Source organism: Gymnoscopelus microlampas (assembly GCF_963454915.1).
Source record: "Gymnoscopelus microlampas genome assembly, chromosome: 10".
Taxonomy (NCBI): Eukaryota; Metazoa; Chordata; class Actinopteri; order Myctophiformes; family Myctophidae; genus Gymnoscopelus; species Gymnoscopelus microlampas.
Window position 1 is genome coordinate 51273076 of NC_139947.1, and position 16607 is coordinate 51289682.

Below are 16607 nucleotides of genomic sequence, written 5' to 3' on the forward strand. Positions count from 1 at the left end.
AAGCCTTTTCATTTGATTGCTGGCCATTTTCAACATAGAGTTATAACGTATCAGAGTGCAATACACCTCCTAACCGATAGGGTATCACGGTAGAAAGCACCTGAAGAAAAAACGAAGAAAATGGCCACCAATCGGATTAAAATGCTTTTTATTGAACAATACAGAAAATACAGGTACTTCTGAGGACTCGTACAGTATTGTAACATCCGTGGCCACGAGGTCAGAAATTCATATTTGAAATTTGAACATTCATGTAGCTGTACGGGCCGTATATAGAATAGGTTTAAAAAGTAGGTTGAAGTTCATCCATGACATGGTCGTGACAGACGACCGTCATGTGAGCCATATGGCTAAACCGGAAGCAGCTAGAGTGTTCCTTCAGAACAAAGGTATGGAGTCGGTCGGTAATCCAGGGGTCTGCAACGTTTTCAGGCCAAGGACCCCCTAGCTGAGAGAGAGATGAAGCAGGGACCCCCTCTTCTATATTGTATACAATTGTGTTTCAGAATGAACTTTTTTTTGTTTACTTGGTCTGCTCTTTTTTCCCTCTACACCAACAAACACCTCTTTGCAAAAATAAATAAATAGCCGATCTACGTGAGCTTGTAGATCTGCAATTTTTTGGCTAAAGTTCTCCTCAGAAAAGGGATGCTAGGGTTCAAGTGGTTATGGTAAAAAAGAAAAAAAAAAAAAAAACATACCACACAAAGATTTGGGGGACCCCCTGTAGTAACTCTGAGGACCCCCTAGGGGTCCCGGACCCCCTGTTGATGAAGACCCCTGCGGATAACCTGTTGAAAAAATAAATAAAGTACAACACAACAGCACTTATTTTGGAGGTATAAAGTCAAATCAACTTCCGGTCTCACTGTAGTCCATCCGTGTGGTCACGTGACTCAGCTCTTTGTGTTGTGATCTGTGCGTTCTATGGTTTTGAATGTGATTATTGGAGGAGTTGTATCCGCAGCTAAAGTACTACTTAGCAGATACTCTTTAAGAAGTACTCCTCGTCTCTTTCACATCGCACTGATGTCTGATCCAAGGTAATTTAACTCATTAAGTCATTCATTAAAACATCTATTAGTGTTAATGAATGATCAAACTGTAAAAGTATAACTGTGCAGCTGTGGTTATTCGCAAGTTACCTAGCCCCAGGTCCAGGCGCTCGGCTGGAGTTGTATCTGTGCTCTGTAATTGAGTGGTTCTCAAACATTTTCATGTCAAGGACCCCCAAATTGACACTTATTAGTCCGCGGACCCCCATTTGAAAGGATAAGCCAGCGGGACCCCCATAAGAGAAGATTTTTACGGCTCTAGCAGTGATTCTCAACCATTTTAATTTCAAGGACCCCCAGTTTGACATGCATTAGGCTACTGTCTGACCCCCATATAATGGCATTTATATCTCTGGGACCCCAATTTATATTGTAAAATCAATGTTAATTTAACTCTTGAGAGTGTACAAATGGAACCAAATGGACCCGTTAGGGTCCATTTGGTTCCATTTGTACACTCTCAGAGTTACAGACCCATAAGGTAAGGGTCCATTTGGTTCCTATCCATCATTTAGCTGGGGACCCCCTGGAACCTCCTCAAGTACCCCTGGGGGTCCCCGGACCCCCATTTGAGAACCAATGCTGTAATTCACCAGAAAATCAGTGCATGCAATCATCCAGTAACCTGACCCTGCCAGAGGTGGCGGTATTGAGTAACCAGGTTCCTCAAGACTGAAACAAATGTGTGGAGCAAGCTTCTTGGATCTGGTAGCGTCAGGTTAATCATCCAGAGAAATTAACTTTTAAGTAATGAATGGTTATTGTTACCCATCATTCCTTGATTCACGGTCCAAATATTGTGATGTTTATTTTGTTACTGTTGACTGTTGTTTTTTAATCATTGTAATGCAGTCAGAGTCTGTTACATCTGTGGAACAGTTAATAACAAGCACTGTAAGCTTTCTTGTAAACTCTTTCCAGTGAATGTGTATTAATGCAATGTTATATATTGGTTTATGGGTTGTGTGAGGGTGCTGGTGGTGTGGCTCCTAAATCTCCTGGATTCTGACAGTCCAATGTTGGCAGCCCTGATTACAAAGATCGTTATGCAAAAAAACATCTACTGTCTGATATCAGCCCTTAGAGGACTTTGCATGTTATTTTACTTTAAGGTTGTCCAACAACTTACTTTAACCAGTGGTGTCAAAGTAACTAAGTACATTTACTCAAGTACTGTACTTAAGTACTGTACAATTTTGAGATATATTTTTTATTTTACTGGAGTACTTCCAATTGTCAGTACTTTGACTGACGATTGCTTCGCGACGCATTGCAAATAAACTATTAAAAAATGTGGGCAGTTTTATCGTCTACTCAGGCTTTTGTGAGCCCCCCCCCGACCGTTTTTAAGTTGCTTGATTCAGTATTTAGATATTTGATATTCATTTTATCAGACACGCCCCCTTCCTATAGATATATATATTATATATTGTCCTTCTAATACCTGAAGAGACCCGTGTTTTTTCAATTACTTTTTCATTTATTTTTAATATTGTTTTTTGAAAATGAAAAAATAAAATAAAATAAATGAAAAAAGTAATCTAAAAACCAAGGCCCCCACACGTATTAGGAAGGCAGTATGAGTCACCAGAACCAAGGCCGGGTCTTTTTGATGAATCTAACATGTTAAAAATGGAGTTTGAAGTTATAATGGGAAGGGGGCGTGTCTGATGAAATGAATATCAAATATCTAAATACTGAATCAAGCAACTTAAAAACTGTCTGGGGGGCTCACAAAAGCCTGTGTAGACGATAAAATGACCAAACCTTTTTTTTTTAAAGTGAAATGTCCCTTTTAAGTAAAAAGAATGTAGTACTTTTTCCACCACTGAACTTAACCCCTTGAACCCCAGCATCCCTAACCAGGGGGGAACATTCGCTAAAAATAATAGATGTAGATTGTCGGATCTTTAACTGTCCTTCTTACTTGAAACAGTCTCTGGATCCATATAGAAACACAACACAACATCCCTATACTTTATTGTTTCCCAGAAGAATATTTTCTGAAGCTGGACAAAGCAGGTCATTCCACTATAAAGCTCCATTTGATTGGAACAATCTTCCTCTTTCTCTCAGATCAGTAACCTCTCTTGGCCGCTTCAGGACTTCCTTGTATTCACATCTTGAAAACTACCTGTTCATGCTTTTAACACTGCTTGTACTTACGTTTATCCCATTGAGACCTGAAGCCGATTCTACATGTCTCCTAAATCCCAACAGTATTCTGAAAAAACGTATATGTTTCTATATCAGTGGTGCTCAAACTTTTTCATGTCAAGACAAGGACCCCCGAAATTATATGTATTTGGTCGCGGACCTCCATCTCAAATTATTTTGTTCCAGGGACCCCACTAGAAGCAAAGATATGAGTTAAAAATGTTTGCTTTAAAAAATATATATATATTCAAAGATTTGCACCAAATGTTCAAGATTTTTCAAAAGTAGCCAAAGAAATTAAAAAATGACACACAGATGCCTTCCTCTAGTGGGGTAAGAAAGTATTTGATTTAGTTAATAGGGGTGGTTTATTGAAAATGAAATTATTGAAATGAAATAATTTCTGTTAAGGGCTTGATGTTGCACAACACTTCCCCTTCTAGAGATCCTAACTGCCTTTTCTGTGGAACTTCTTGACCTCAGATAGACTTCCTATTAACTGACAACATGTATGAGTCATCTTAGGTCACCAGGTCATGTAGTGCAGTGGTTCTCAATGCAATGCGAGGTGTTGTGAGCTTGTAGATCTGCTATTTTCACAATTTCTGCCTCTTTCTTTCTTTATTATTTGACAATTTGGCCAACGTTTCACTAGATTTTATAGTTACGTTTTAGTTTGTTCATTAGTTTTGATGCAGTAATGTCTTTTCTTTTGTCTTTTCTTTCGTCCTTAACTAAAGGGATATTTCACTTTAAAAAAAACTTTTATCTTCATTTTATCAGACAGCCCCCCTCCTATACAAAACCATTGTAACTTAAAACTCACTACAAATAGCATAAATGCGACGCATTGTCAGCTTGTAGATCGGCTATTTTCAAATGGCCGAAATGTATATAGGGCTGAAGTGGTTAATGTGTGTATGTGATAATAATCAAAGTCTGCAAAGTAAGTAAGTAAGTAGTCTGGAGTAAAAGTACGATATTTGCCTCTTAGATGTAGTGGAGTAGAAGTAAAAGTAGTGAAAATGGGAAATACTCCAGTAAAGTAAAAAAAATCCTCAAAAGTGTACTTAAGTACAGTACTTGAGTACATTTACTTAGTTACTTTACACCACTGCCTACTGTAACAGTATCACAATGGATTCTCTCTCTCTCTCTCTCTCTCTCTCTCTCTCTCTCTCTCTCTCCTAACAGTGTCACAATGCACAAGAAAGAGACCCTGTTGGCCCTCAGCCAGAGGTCTCAGCAGGGCACATCAACGCTCCTGGGTGGCATGACGCCAGCCGAGGTGGTCCTTAAGGACCACTACATCCCCCTGATGACTGCTGCTCCCAAGGTAACCCTTAAAAACCCATTGAGACCTGAAGCCGATTCTACATGTCTCATAAATCTCAACAGCTTTCTGAAAAACGTATGTTTCTATATCAGTGGTGCTCAATCTTTTTCATGTCAAGGACCCCCAAAATTATATGTATTTGGCCGCGGACCCCCATCGAAATATTTTGTTCCAGGGACCCCCCAGAAGCAACGATTTGAGTTAAAAAAATGTTCGCTTTAAAAAATATATATATTCAAAGATTTGCACAAATTTTCACGATTTTTCAAAAATAGCAGATCTACAAGCTCGTAGCGCGGCACTCGGTGCCGCGCTATGAGCTTGTAGATCTGCTATTTTTGAATAGCCCAAAGTGTAAAATAATGCTTTTTTAGCTCAAATCTAAAAATGACACAGTTCCAGGTTTTAATGGGTTAACCCTTAACCCAGGGGTGATGCAACTGTGATGATGGAGGACCACTATATTTCCACTCCAGAGGGACACATTGTATATACTGTCGGGGCAGACACATCTTATCTCCGTATTTTAACTTTATTTCGTAAATTAATGCCGTACTTCGCCATTCTATGTCACACTAAAGTAGCAAAAAAATTGCTGATCTCCAAGCTCAAAACGCGTCGCACTGGGACGCGTTTTGAGCTTGTAGATCTGCTATTGTTGCCATGTTTTAATTGGAATCCTGATTTTTTTTTTTGTGCTATTTTGAATTGGAATCCTGAAACCCCTGAACATTTTTATTTAATTTCAGATGCATTTAGGTATACTTATGTTAACTTCATGAACTTAAATACAAATACATTGGACATAAAAAAGACAACAGAATATTTGTACTGGTCATTAAGCTACTAATATAGAGTGAAGTAATTAAAGCGGGTCATGTTTGCAATTGTAACAGCTGAAATCAATAATATATCAGTGTTCCGATATTAACCTGACCGATATTATACCGGGAACACATCTATGTAACCACTTTAACCATTATTTGTTTTATATTTTGGCTATTCAAAAATAGCAGATCTGCTATTTTTTTGGTTGAAAAAACGTGGATTTCTTTCTTCTTTCTTTGAATATATATATATATATATATATATATATATATATATATATATATATATATATATATATATATATATATATATATATACATATATGTTTTAAAGCAAACATTTTTAACTCCTATGTGTGCTTCTGGGGGTCCCTGGAAAAACACATTTTTAGATGAGGGTCCGTGGCCAAATACATATCATTTTGGGGGTCCTTGACTTGAAAAAGTTAGGGGACCACTGATTATAGCAACATACGTTTTTTTCAAAAAACTGTTTTGTATGTCATTTGTAGAATCCCCCAGAAGCAAAGATTTGAGTTACAAATGTTCACTTAAAAAAAAATATAGATATATATTCAAATGTTTGCACACATTTTCATGATTTTTCAAAAGAAATACCAGATCTTCAAGGTTCAAGCTCCTATGAGCTTGCAGATCTAGTATATAAAGTATAAGATAATGGTTAAAGTGGTTAAAATCTAAAATGACAGATGCTTTCCCGGTCTTAATGAGTTGACTGTTGCTCCCAAAGGTAACCAGAACTCTGGGCAGCATTTTGTTGTATTTATTTATTTTATAGTTGATTTTATATGTACATTTATTGTATACATGGGGGGGGGGGGGCAAAACACACTCAGGATTTCCTCTCAGGATTTGAGAGGAAATCGTGAAAATGTGTGCAAATCTTTGAATATAAATATATACATTTTTAACTCAAATCTTTGCTTCTGGTGGGGGTCCCTGGAGTCTGACAAAAATATTTTGAGATGGGGGTCCGCAGCCAAATAAATACATATCATTGTGGGTGGTCCTTAACATGAAAAAGTTTGAGAACCACTGATATAGCAACATAAGTTTTTTCCCCCAAAAAACTGTTAGGATTTAGAAGACATTTGTAGAATCCCCAGAAGCAAAGATTTGAGTTACAAATGTTCCCTTTAAAAAATTATGTTTTGCACAAAAGTTTTGCACAAATCTATTTTTCAAAATTTTCAAAATACGAGCTTGTATATCTGCTATTTTTGAATGGCCCAAAGTATGAATTAATTTTAGCTAAAAAAAAAAATCTAAAATGACACAGTATGCGTTCCCGTTTGAAACGGCGCCCACCATGTTTCAGGTGCCGACTCGACCCGCGTCCGCCGAGAAGACGTCGGAGCCGACCTCCGCGGAACAAGCCGTGCTCGCCGCCCTGTCCGACGCCACCAGGACGCCGGCGGTGGTGACGGTGGTGGGCCCGGCGGGCTCCGGTAAGACCGCGGCCCTGGAGAAAGTGCTGGCGGGCTGGGCCAAAGGTCAACACCTCCACGGCTTCTCCTACGCGTTCCACTTCCACTTCGACGAGCTCAACCTGCTCCACCACGCCGGCGAGACGCTCTCCGTGGAGACGTTGATCTCGCGCCGCCACGCCCATCTCTCCGCCGAGTCCATCGCCCAGCTTCTGCAGGTATAATAACGGCCTTGGCCGTTTGAAAAGAGCAGATCTACAAGCTCGCAATGCGTCGCGATGCGACGCATTGCGAGCTTGTAGATCGGCTACTTTCAAAAGATTTGTATACATTTGAAACATTTGGACATTCTGCATAATTAGTAATTTTACTTTTGGAACAATTTGATGCCAATACTTTTGTACTTTTACTCAAGTAAAGGTAGGGTAAGTGATTTACTTTGGTTACAATAAGTGTTAAATAGCTCTATATTGTGATAGTACTCAATGGAGTCTCCATGTCTCTCCAGCTCTGTATTAAACAGAAAATGCATTTTCAGTGCTCTCTCCTGATTGGCTTAAATGTTGTCACCTACCTGAACATGTATTTATATTGTGTTTACTAAAGAGCTGGAGAGACCCCTGTGAACAAACGCTCTGTAGCAATGATTACTATCACAATATAGTACTTTAAAGGTAGGGTAAGTGATTTGCTTTGGTTAAAATAAGTGTTAAATAGCTCTATATTCTGATAGTACTCATTGCTATAGAGTGTTTGTTCAGTAAAAGGAGTCTCCTTGTCTCTCCAGCTCTTTAATAAACAGAAAATGCATTTTCGTTTCAGTTTCAGTTTGATTTCCAATTTTATCTAACCAGCACAGAGAACTCAATCAGGATACAGATTAAACAAGTGAAATTGGAAGTGATGACACTAAGAAATGAGCAGACAAAATTGGAACTGGAACAATATACAAATTAAGCTTCAAAATGGGTACTTTCTCCTGATTGGCTGAGATTTTGACACCTACCGAAAAATGTATTTTCTGTTTATTAAAGAGCTGGAGAGACGGGGAGACTCCTGTTACTGAACAAACACTCTATAGCAATGATTACTATCAGAATATAGTGTTTTAACCTTTTAACAAAATACTTTTTGTTTTAACCAAAAAATATCACTTACCCTACCTTTAATTGTAACAGAGTATCTCTATATTGCAGTATTGATACTTTTACTTAAGTAAAAAGTTTTAGTACTTTTTCTACCACCGGCCATCAGAGCTGGGTGAAGCTGAAAACTGAACCCCCCCCCCTCCCACAGGATCAAATAGGTCTAATTGTTGTCATTATTATTATTGTCTGCAGGAGCCTGAGAAGATCCTGTTTGTATTCGACGAGCTGGACGTGTTCAAACACAGCCTGGACCCGTCGGGCCTCAGCCTGTGCTCGGACCGCGGCCAGTCCACCACGGTGTCCGTCTTGGTGGGCAGCCTGCTCCACGGTAGGGATGTGTCAAAGTCACCAAAAATGAAAATCCATCACTATAATTCTATTACATTACATTACATTACGGTCATTTAGCAGACGCTTTTATCCAAAGCGACTTACAATAAGTGCATTCAACATAGGTAGGGAACGAAACTACTAATCACCAGAAGTCTTAAGTGCATTTCCTGCAAAAACAAGCAACCAAGAGTATACCTAGCTAGCGCTAAGGTAAAAGTGCTATATATCAGCTACCTACTTTCTTAAACAGATGAGACAAAATAGCAAAATCAAATGAGCACGAGCTAAAACAAATAAGTGTATCGACTAAACAAGATCCAATAAAACAATACAACAATATAACAAGAGTTTGTACAACTAGTTAACAACAAGTAGGCCAGGCAAAGAGGAAGGGTAGTGTTTCCTGAAGAGGTGGGTTTTCAGCCTGCGGCGAAAGATGGGCAGTGACTCTGCTGTCCTGACATCAGTGACTCTGCTGTCCTGACTTCAGTGGGAAGTTCATTCCACCACTGTGGGGCCAGAACAGAAAAAAGTTGTGACCGTGTAGGTCGGCCAGAAGGACCACTGAGCGACCAGGCAACCAGTCGCCCTGAGGTGGCAGACCGAAGTGGTCGGGTAGGGGTGTAAGCATTGACCATAGGCCGGAGGTAAGAAGGAGCTGTTCCTTTCACTGCCCTATAGGCTAGCACCAGGGTTTTAAACTGGATGCGAGCCGCTACGAGGAGCCAGTGTAGAGAACGGAGAAGGATGGTTGTGTGGGAGAACTTCGGGCGGTTGAACACCAGACGAGCCGCAGCTTTCTGAACAAGCTCCAGAGGTCTATTCATACCGATTATTAGAATATTCCACTACCGCCGCTTTTTCTTAATTAACTCTTTCACTACAAGACTTATTTCTGGCTGTGTGCGCCCACTGCCAGCGATCTTTCGATTTTTTCCTCCCTTTCGAAGTAGTCAAGTCACAGAATATTTATCTCCAGTATGATGGATCCCCTGATGGTTGCTAATCACTGAGGGTTTCACTGTGCTTCCGGATTTTTTTTTTTTTTTTTTTAAATAGCATGTCTCGGGCCAAAAATACATAGTAAAAAAAAAAACATACACAGGAGCCGAGATACAGGATTTTTAAGTAATAAGTTAACCAGGAAGGGAACGGAGCAGCAAATCTTCGGATCACGATATCTTGGTTCTGTTTTTTTTGTTGGCTTAACAATGGCGATGAAAACGGACGTCTTACACGTCATGTGGCACTGAATGAGTTAATGGGTTAATATTTGATTTTTATCCTACAAACGACAATGTGAATATTCTGATTATTCGGACCCATCCATAGGGGCCCTGCTGAAAGGAGCCGCCGTCCTGTTGGCCTCCAGGCCTACGGAGGGCCTCGGGTTCCTGCCCGTCACCAAGGCGGTGCATCTGCTGGGGTTCCTGAAGCCCCAGAGGAAGGCTTACGCGAGCGCGTTCTTCGCGGAACCGAGGGCAGCCGGCGCCGCGCTCTCGCACATGGAGAGGACGCTGGGGTTCTACGATTTCTGCACCTCGCCCAGGTCAGTGGTGGAAAGTAACCGAGTACGTTTGCTTAAGTTACCGTACTTAAGTACACTTTTGAGGTATTTGTGCTTTACTTGAGTATTTTCAATTTCCAATACTTTTACTTCTACTCCACTACATCTCAGAGGCAAATATTGTACTTTTACTCCACTACAATTACTTGAAAACTTTAGCAACTAGTTACTTTTCAGTTATAAATTATGATATTATAAAACATACATGAATCACTTTTAAGCCCTATTTTATACATAGGCTATTTTCAAACATTTTAGTACCTTTACTTCTGGTACTTTAAGTACATTTTGATACCAATACTTTTGTACTTTTACTCAAGCAACATTTGAATTCCGGACTTTTGCTTAGTAACATGGCACTTCTACATTGCAGTATTGATACTTTTTACTCAAGTAAAACATTTGACTACTTTTTCCACGGCTGGCCTATATATAGGTTCTGTTGGACGGTTTTCTCCGTGTACAAGTCCCTGACGGAGGCCGGAGAGGGGCTTCCCGAGACCCTGACCCAGCTGTTCGTGAAGCTCCTGGTCCACCTGCTCCGGCCCATCTCGGCGAAGGAGACGGGCCTCAGCCCCAGGGAGCTGGTGTCCGCCCTGGGCAGACTGGCTCGCCACTGCGGCGGTCATCAAGGTCCCGGGGGATGCACCAAAGCCCAGGCGGACGCCTTCGGCTTCGGGCGGTTCCTGGCTTCTTCGTCCTCCTCCTCCGTCGGCGCCCTCCTGCGCGTGGGCGGCGGCGGCGAGCCGGGATCGGACGGCTGCGTCTTCTCCTTCCACTCCCACGTCGTGAGAGAGTTCCTGCTGGCCGCGTCCTTCTACCTGGACAAATCGGCGTCCGACGCGACGATGGAGCTTCTGGACAGGCCCCTGGACGGCCGCGCGAAGGTTCTGGAGCTCTTCCTGTCCGGGCTGTCCGAAGCCGCTCAGAGGGGACCGCTGGAGGCCGCGCTGGGGGACTTCAGTTCCGATCAGGTGCAGTGTTGATTTCGTCGAGCACAACTATGACGAAAAATGTGACTAAATATACTGGCAATAGGGCATAGCAGTGGCAGCCATTTTCTGGTTCCACTTCAAAATAGTCAATGCATTTTTCCCATTGACATTTCCAAACATATTTATATCAATTAATTTAAGCCTAGAATCAAGCCATCCAGGGTCCTGGTGAATCATGACCATAACACGTTTGATTCTGTGAAAAAACGTTTTTGAAAACGGCAAAACAAAGGGTATTTATTAAATATAGTATATCATATAATTATTATTATTATTATTTTTTTAAATCACAGAAAAAAATGTGTAATGGTCATGATTCACCAGGACCCTGGATGGCTTGATTCTAGGCTTAAATGAATTGATATAAATATTTTTGGAAATGTCAATGGGAAAAATGCATTGACTATTTTGAAGTGGAACCAGAAAATGGCCGCCACTGCTATGCCCTATTTCGTCAACAAAAAAAAATAGACAAAGAATGTTTGGGAGGGACGAGTGGAGAAGAGATCCAGTAGAACTAAAAGACGAGTCATCATGTGTGTGTGGGTGTCACAGACCGAAAATAGCCGATCTACAAGCTCACAACGCGTCACACTGCGACGCGTTGTGAGCTTGTAGATCGGCTATTTTATGAAAATCTTTTCGATGCCATCACGGCCCGCCAAAAATACATTTTAGTCGACTAAATCAACTGTAGTTTTAGTCGACTAAAACTAGACTAAAACTAAAATATTTCAGATGACTAAAATATGAATTTTATTCAAAAGACTATGACTAAAACTAAATAAAAAAAATGTTGCTGTCAAAATCAACACCCATCTTTTAGGTGGCGGCTTTCAAATCCTGGCTCAAGAGCGGCGCTCAGCAGACGCTGCAAGGCTGCGACAAAGCCAAACACCTCCGCTACTACGGCCTCCTGCACCAGAGTCAGAGCGCACAGCTGGTGCGGGACGTGGTCACGCCGTCGGCGCGGATCGGCATCAGCTACGGCGGCGGCGGCCTGCAGGACTACGTGGGCTTGAACTACGTGCTGACGAGCCTCGGCGACACGCTGGAGCAGCTGAACCTGTACAACACCAAGGATCTGACGGAGGAGCAAGCGGAGGTCCTGAAGCCGGCCATGCGCATGGCCAACAAGATCATGTAAGTGTGTAGGGCCGCTGTCGCGTTTACACATTCAAGTTGACGATTAATTGTCACTCAAAATAATTGCGGTTAACGATTTAGTTGTGTGTGAGGCGTTGAACATTGGAACATATGAAAAAAAAAACACTAAATTGCACAGGGCAGATAGGACAGCTAAAGTATACAAAGAAATTATTGACATATTTATTCATTTTATACATGTAAAAATAGCAGAAATAGCTGATCTACAAGATAACACGTTACTTGGCGCGTTGTAAGCATGTAGATCAGTTATTTCATTTTTCAGGCTTGACGCGTTTCGGCATCAAGCCTTCTTCAGCGTGTATCCGATACACGCTGACTTCGGAGTGCTGGCTATTGCTTTATTTACTGTGAATCTTCGTGAGCCGTGCACCCGTAAACTGCATCATATACTGAGAGTGCTCGTTGTTATTTTCTAACTTAATGTGTTAAACCCCGCCCCTTCAAAACTGTCACTTTTACTTTTTTTCAGGTGTCAACCCCCCCCCCCCCCACCCCCACCCCAAACGCTCGTGCGTGCGTGCGGGCCCCAAAAAAAGAACAGTCAGTGTGTTCGCGCACGACCTGTGACGCCTGCGCTTTGCGTGCACTGTAACGTGCACTGTAACGTGCACTGTAACGTGCACTGTACCTGCACTGTACCGTGCTGCGTACGCCTCTATTCACGTACCAAATGAAAAACACAGAGGTGTTCTAACATTTCACTAGCCCCCCCCCCCCCCCCTGCACTGCAGTGTAGTATTTCTACATTGCATTATATTGATACTTTTACCTAAGTAAAACATGTGAGTAGTACTTTTACCACCCACTGCTAACCATTTCATCCATTGACCACGCGCGCATGTCGTGCAGGGAACGGTCATCGTCATGCCCTCATGACACAAACCTAGAACAACACACCACTGGCTATCCTTGACGAAAGGAAAACGCACTCAGCATATTATCTGTAAAACAGTGTTTTGCTGCTTGATGCAATCATGCACAGACCTGCCTTTGAATCAGGTCGGTGAGGTTGAGAACTGAACATCCGCCAATGTTGATCTCACAATGGCCACAGGCTATAGAAAGTTACAGTCTAGACTGGTAGAATTAAAAAAAAAACTATATCTAGAGGTTACAAGATACATGTGCATGGTGGGCCTGTCCCTGATTATCCCATTAAGACCTGGAACGCACCTGTGTCACTTTTTGATTTGAGATAAAAAGCATTATTTTACACTTTAGCTATTTTTGAAAAATCATGAAAATGTGTGCACATCTTTGAATATATATTGTTTTAAAGCGAACATTTTTAACTCTTATTCTTTACTTCTGGGGGGATCCCTGGAACAACGTATTTTGAGATGGGGGGGGGGTCAGCGGCCAAGTACATATCATTTTGGGGGTCCTTGACATGAAAAAGTTTGAGCACCACTGATATAGAAACATACGATTTACATAAAACTGTTGTGGGATTTAGGAGACATGTAGAATCGGCTTCAGGTTTTAATGGGTTAAGGATTTCTATAGTCGAATCTGATTGGCCAAATGTTGCCTATAGTTGACTAATAGTCGACTAATGCAACACCAAAAAAACATCAAATAATATATATATATATATTTTTTTTTTGCATGTTTGGCCTGAGAGATTGCCAGTGGAATCAGTCTGATTCGACTGTCAATCTCTCAGGCGAAACATGCAAAAAATATGTTATGCAATAGAGGAACATTCCATTTGGACTGTAGGGGTGCTTAATGTCTGATTTAACATATACTTGCTTGGTTTCTCCCAATAAATCATGATGTAAATCCTATATTGGACAAACTATTAGTTAATTAATATAACAAAAGACGCCAATCTCTCTTCTGCAACGTAAATCATTTTGTAGGTCCTTAGCACAAACTAGTGAAAACAGCCAATCTACAAGCTCACAACACGTCGCGATGTAGTGAGCTTGTAGATCTGCTATTTTCACTAATTATTTTTTAATGAAATTATTTGGAAAGAAAGTTATTTTTTAACTTGTGAAAACTTAAGATTTTTGGGGGGATTTTTTTGTAAATCTTTTGAAACAATTAAAAACCAAATATAGGTAACAAAAAATATAGGGGTATTTACTCGCGAGTCACTGCCCTGGTGCATACAGTATAACTGAATCACTGTGGTAATACATACATGGTGCATATGTGTGAGAAAAACATCACATGGATGCAACTGGGACGTATCATCAGTGTTGTAGCCTGGGGTCATAGGGTGTTTCGGGTCTCGCAACATACACCCTCGCCCAGGTGACCCAGCCAGGGTTGATCAAGCCCCGACTTACGTCCCAGTAGCTACCCACGGTCAGTCCTACAGGGCAAGACAGGGCCACTCAGTCCGCTTCTCCGGAAGTACTCTGCCGGGACTCGGGGAGGCTCTGGCACGTGGAGGGACTAGGCACTGTGGGTTGACTCCGGGCCGGAATCCTCCTTCGTCTCACCAGGTCCAGGACCTGAGCGCTGCGCCAGATCCGCTGCACCGCCCCGATCCAAACATTTCCTTCTGGCGTGATGGTTCCTTGGGCCGTGGTGGTACTGCAGGCTCAACTTGCGGATTGATTGAATGGCCCTCCTAAAGGCCTCACCGCGGGTTTGTTGGGCTTCTTCCTCACGGAAGACACAGCATGGGGCGCTAACCCATATTGCTCCCGGGATGCCGTCTACATTCCGGCTGTCACCAGTCTCTCCTGTGGTCACCAAACTATTCCTGGTACATACAGTATAACTGAATTCTATCATGTCCACAGGTTGTCCCAGAGCATCCTCCGTCCCGGTGCCGTCCCTCACCTGGCCTCGGCTCTCGGTGAGGGCAGAGCCAAGGAACTGGACCTGTCCTACTGCCACCTGGGAGACGCTGGCTTCAGGGAGCTCTGCACCGGACTCACACACAGCCAGCTACACACACTGAAGTGAGATTATGACCCTTAATGCAGGGGTCTTCAACGTTCTCAGGCCAAGGACCCCCTAGCTGAGAGAGAGATGAAGCAGGGACCCCCTACTCTATATTGTACAAAATTGTGTTTCAGATTAAAGTTTTTTTGGGGGCGGTGTAGCCGACCCCTATAAGTGAGTTTTGGACACCGACCAAAAGATTTGTATACCCCCTAACCCTTCCATTGTTAATGCAAATCGATACTTTTGCAAAGTCAGCCAATTACATTACAGCTAGTGTCATCACCACTAACTGTAATGTGATTGGCTGACTTTGCAAATTCAGGACTGTGATTGGCTAGCGAAACACATGACACATGTGCAGCCCTATGAATAGCAGTATGGACTTTAAAAAAAGGCATTTATCCTTTTTTTAAAGTGAGTCATGTTGTGATGACCACACACCGCCCACTTCACACTGGGTGTGATTTTTTTACTTAGTCTGCTATTTTTCCCCTCTACTCCTATATATAGCCTCTTTGCCAAAAATAGCCGATCTACAAGCTCTCAACGCCTCGCAGCGCGAGGCGTTGTGAGCTTGTAGATCTGCTATTTTTGGCTAATGTTCCTCTCAGAAAAGGAATTCTAGGGTTGAAGTGGTTAATATAAGAAAACGAAATCCTATCACACAAAGATTTGGCGGACCCCCTGTAGTAATTCTGAGCACCCCCTAGGGGTCCCGGACCCCCTGTTGAAGACCCCTGCCTTAATGCATTAGGGACGCAGCTATCAAAGACCCCAGTGGTTATTTGATCAATTTACTTTTTTTTTATTAACCCCATTAAAACCGGGAACGCACACGCGTTACCACTTTAAGCATTATTTTATACTTTGTCTATTCAAAAATAGCAGATCTACAAGCTGTGAGCTTGTAGATCTGCAATTGTTTTGGAAAAATTGTGAAAATTTGGGCAAATCATTAATATATAATATATATATTTTTAAAGCGAAAGATTTTAACTCAAATCTTTGCTTCTGGTGGATTCTACAAATGTCTTCTAAATCCTAACGGTTAAAAAGAAAACTTATGTTGCTGTAGATATCAGTGGTTCTCAAATCTTTTCATGTCAAGGACCCCAAAAATGATATGTATTTAGCCACAGACCCCCATCTCAAAATATTTTTGTTCCAGGGACCCCCAGAAGCAAAGATTTGAGTTAAGTGTGTGTGTGTGTGTGTGTGTGTGTGTGTGTGTGTGTGTGTGTGTGTGTGTGTGTGTGTGTGTGTGTGTGTGTGTGTGTGTGTGTGTGTGTGTGTGTGTGTGTGTGTGTGTGTGTGTGTGTGTGTGTGTGCGTGCGTGCGTGCGTGCGTGCGTGCGTGCGTGCGTGCGTGTGTCGCATAGCGCGGCACTCGGTGCCTTTCGCACCCCTATAATCATTTGTTATTTTCTAGTATGCTTATGGAAGCATCCCCCAAAGGCAAAACATCATTTCCTATGATAAATATACTTTATTTGTTGCCAGCACTCTCTGACTCCTCTGGTGGCTTGTCCTCTTAACTCATATACTGCCTAGAACGACTAAAACGACTTCTGTCCATAAGCCATGCCTGCCAAGAACGACTAAAACGACTTTTTAAAAAATTAAAAAAATTAAAAAAATATATATTTTTTTTTTTTTTTTTTT

The 16607-nt window shown here is 41.8% G+C and overlaps 1 protein-coding gene across 1 annotated transcript in view; it reads left to right on the forward strand.

Annotated features, from left to right (window-relative positions):
• The first annotated feature begins 916 nt into the window (after positions 1-916).
• The window catches only part of LOC311054433 (NACHT, LRR and PYD domains-containing protein 3), a 31733-nt gene continuing 16042 nt past the window's right edge, over positions 917-16607 (forward strand). Inside the window, exons 1-8 of the mRNA XM_084070402.1 lie at positions 917-1043; positions 4407-4548; positions 6715-7041; positions 8164-8299; positions 9637-9853; positions 10308-10845; positions 11693-12009; positions 14799-14960. Coding sequence (XP_083926528.1) covers positions 928-1043; positions 4407-4548; positions 6715-7041; positions 8164-8299; positions 9637-9853; positions 10308-10845; positions 11693-12009; positions 14799-14960 — 1955 coding nt within the window. The 5' untranslated portion in view covers positions 917-927. The remainder of the gene's footprint in view (positions 1044-4406; positions 4549-6714; positions 7042-8163; positions 8300-9636; positions 9854-10307; positions 10846-11692; positions 12010-14798; positions 14961-16607) is intronic.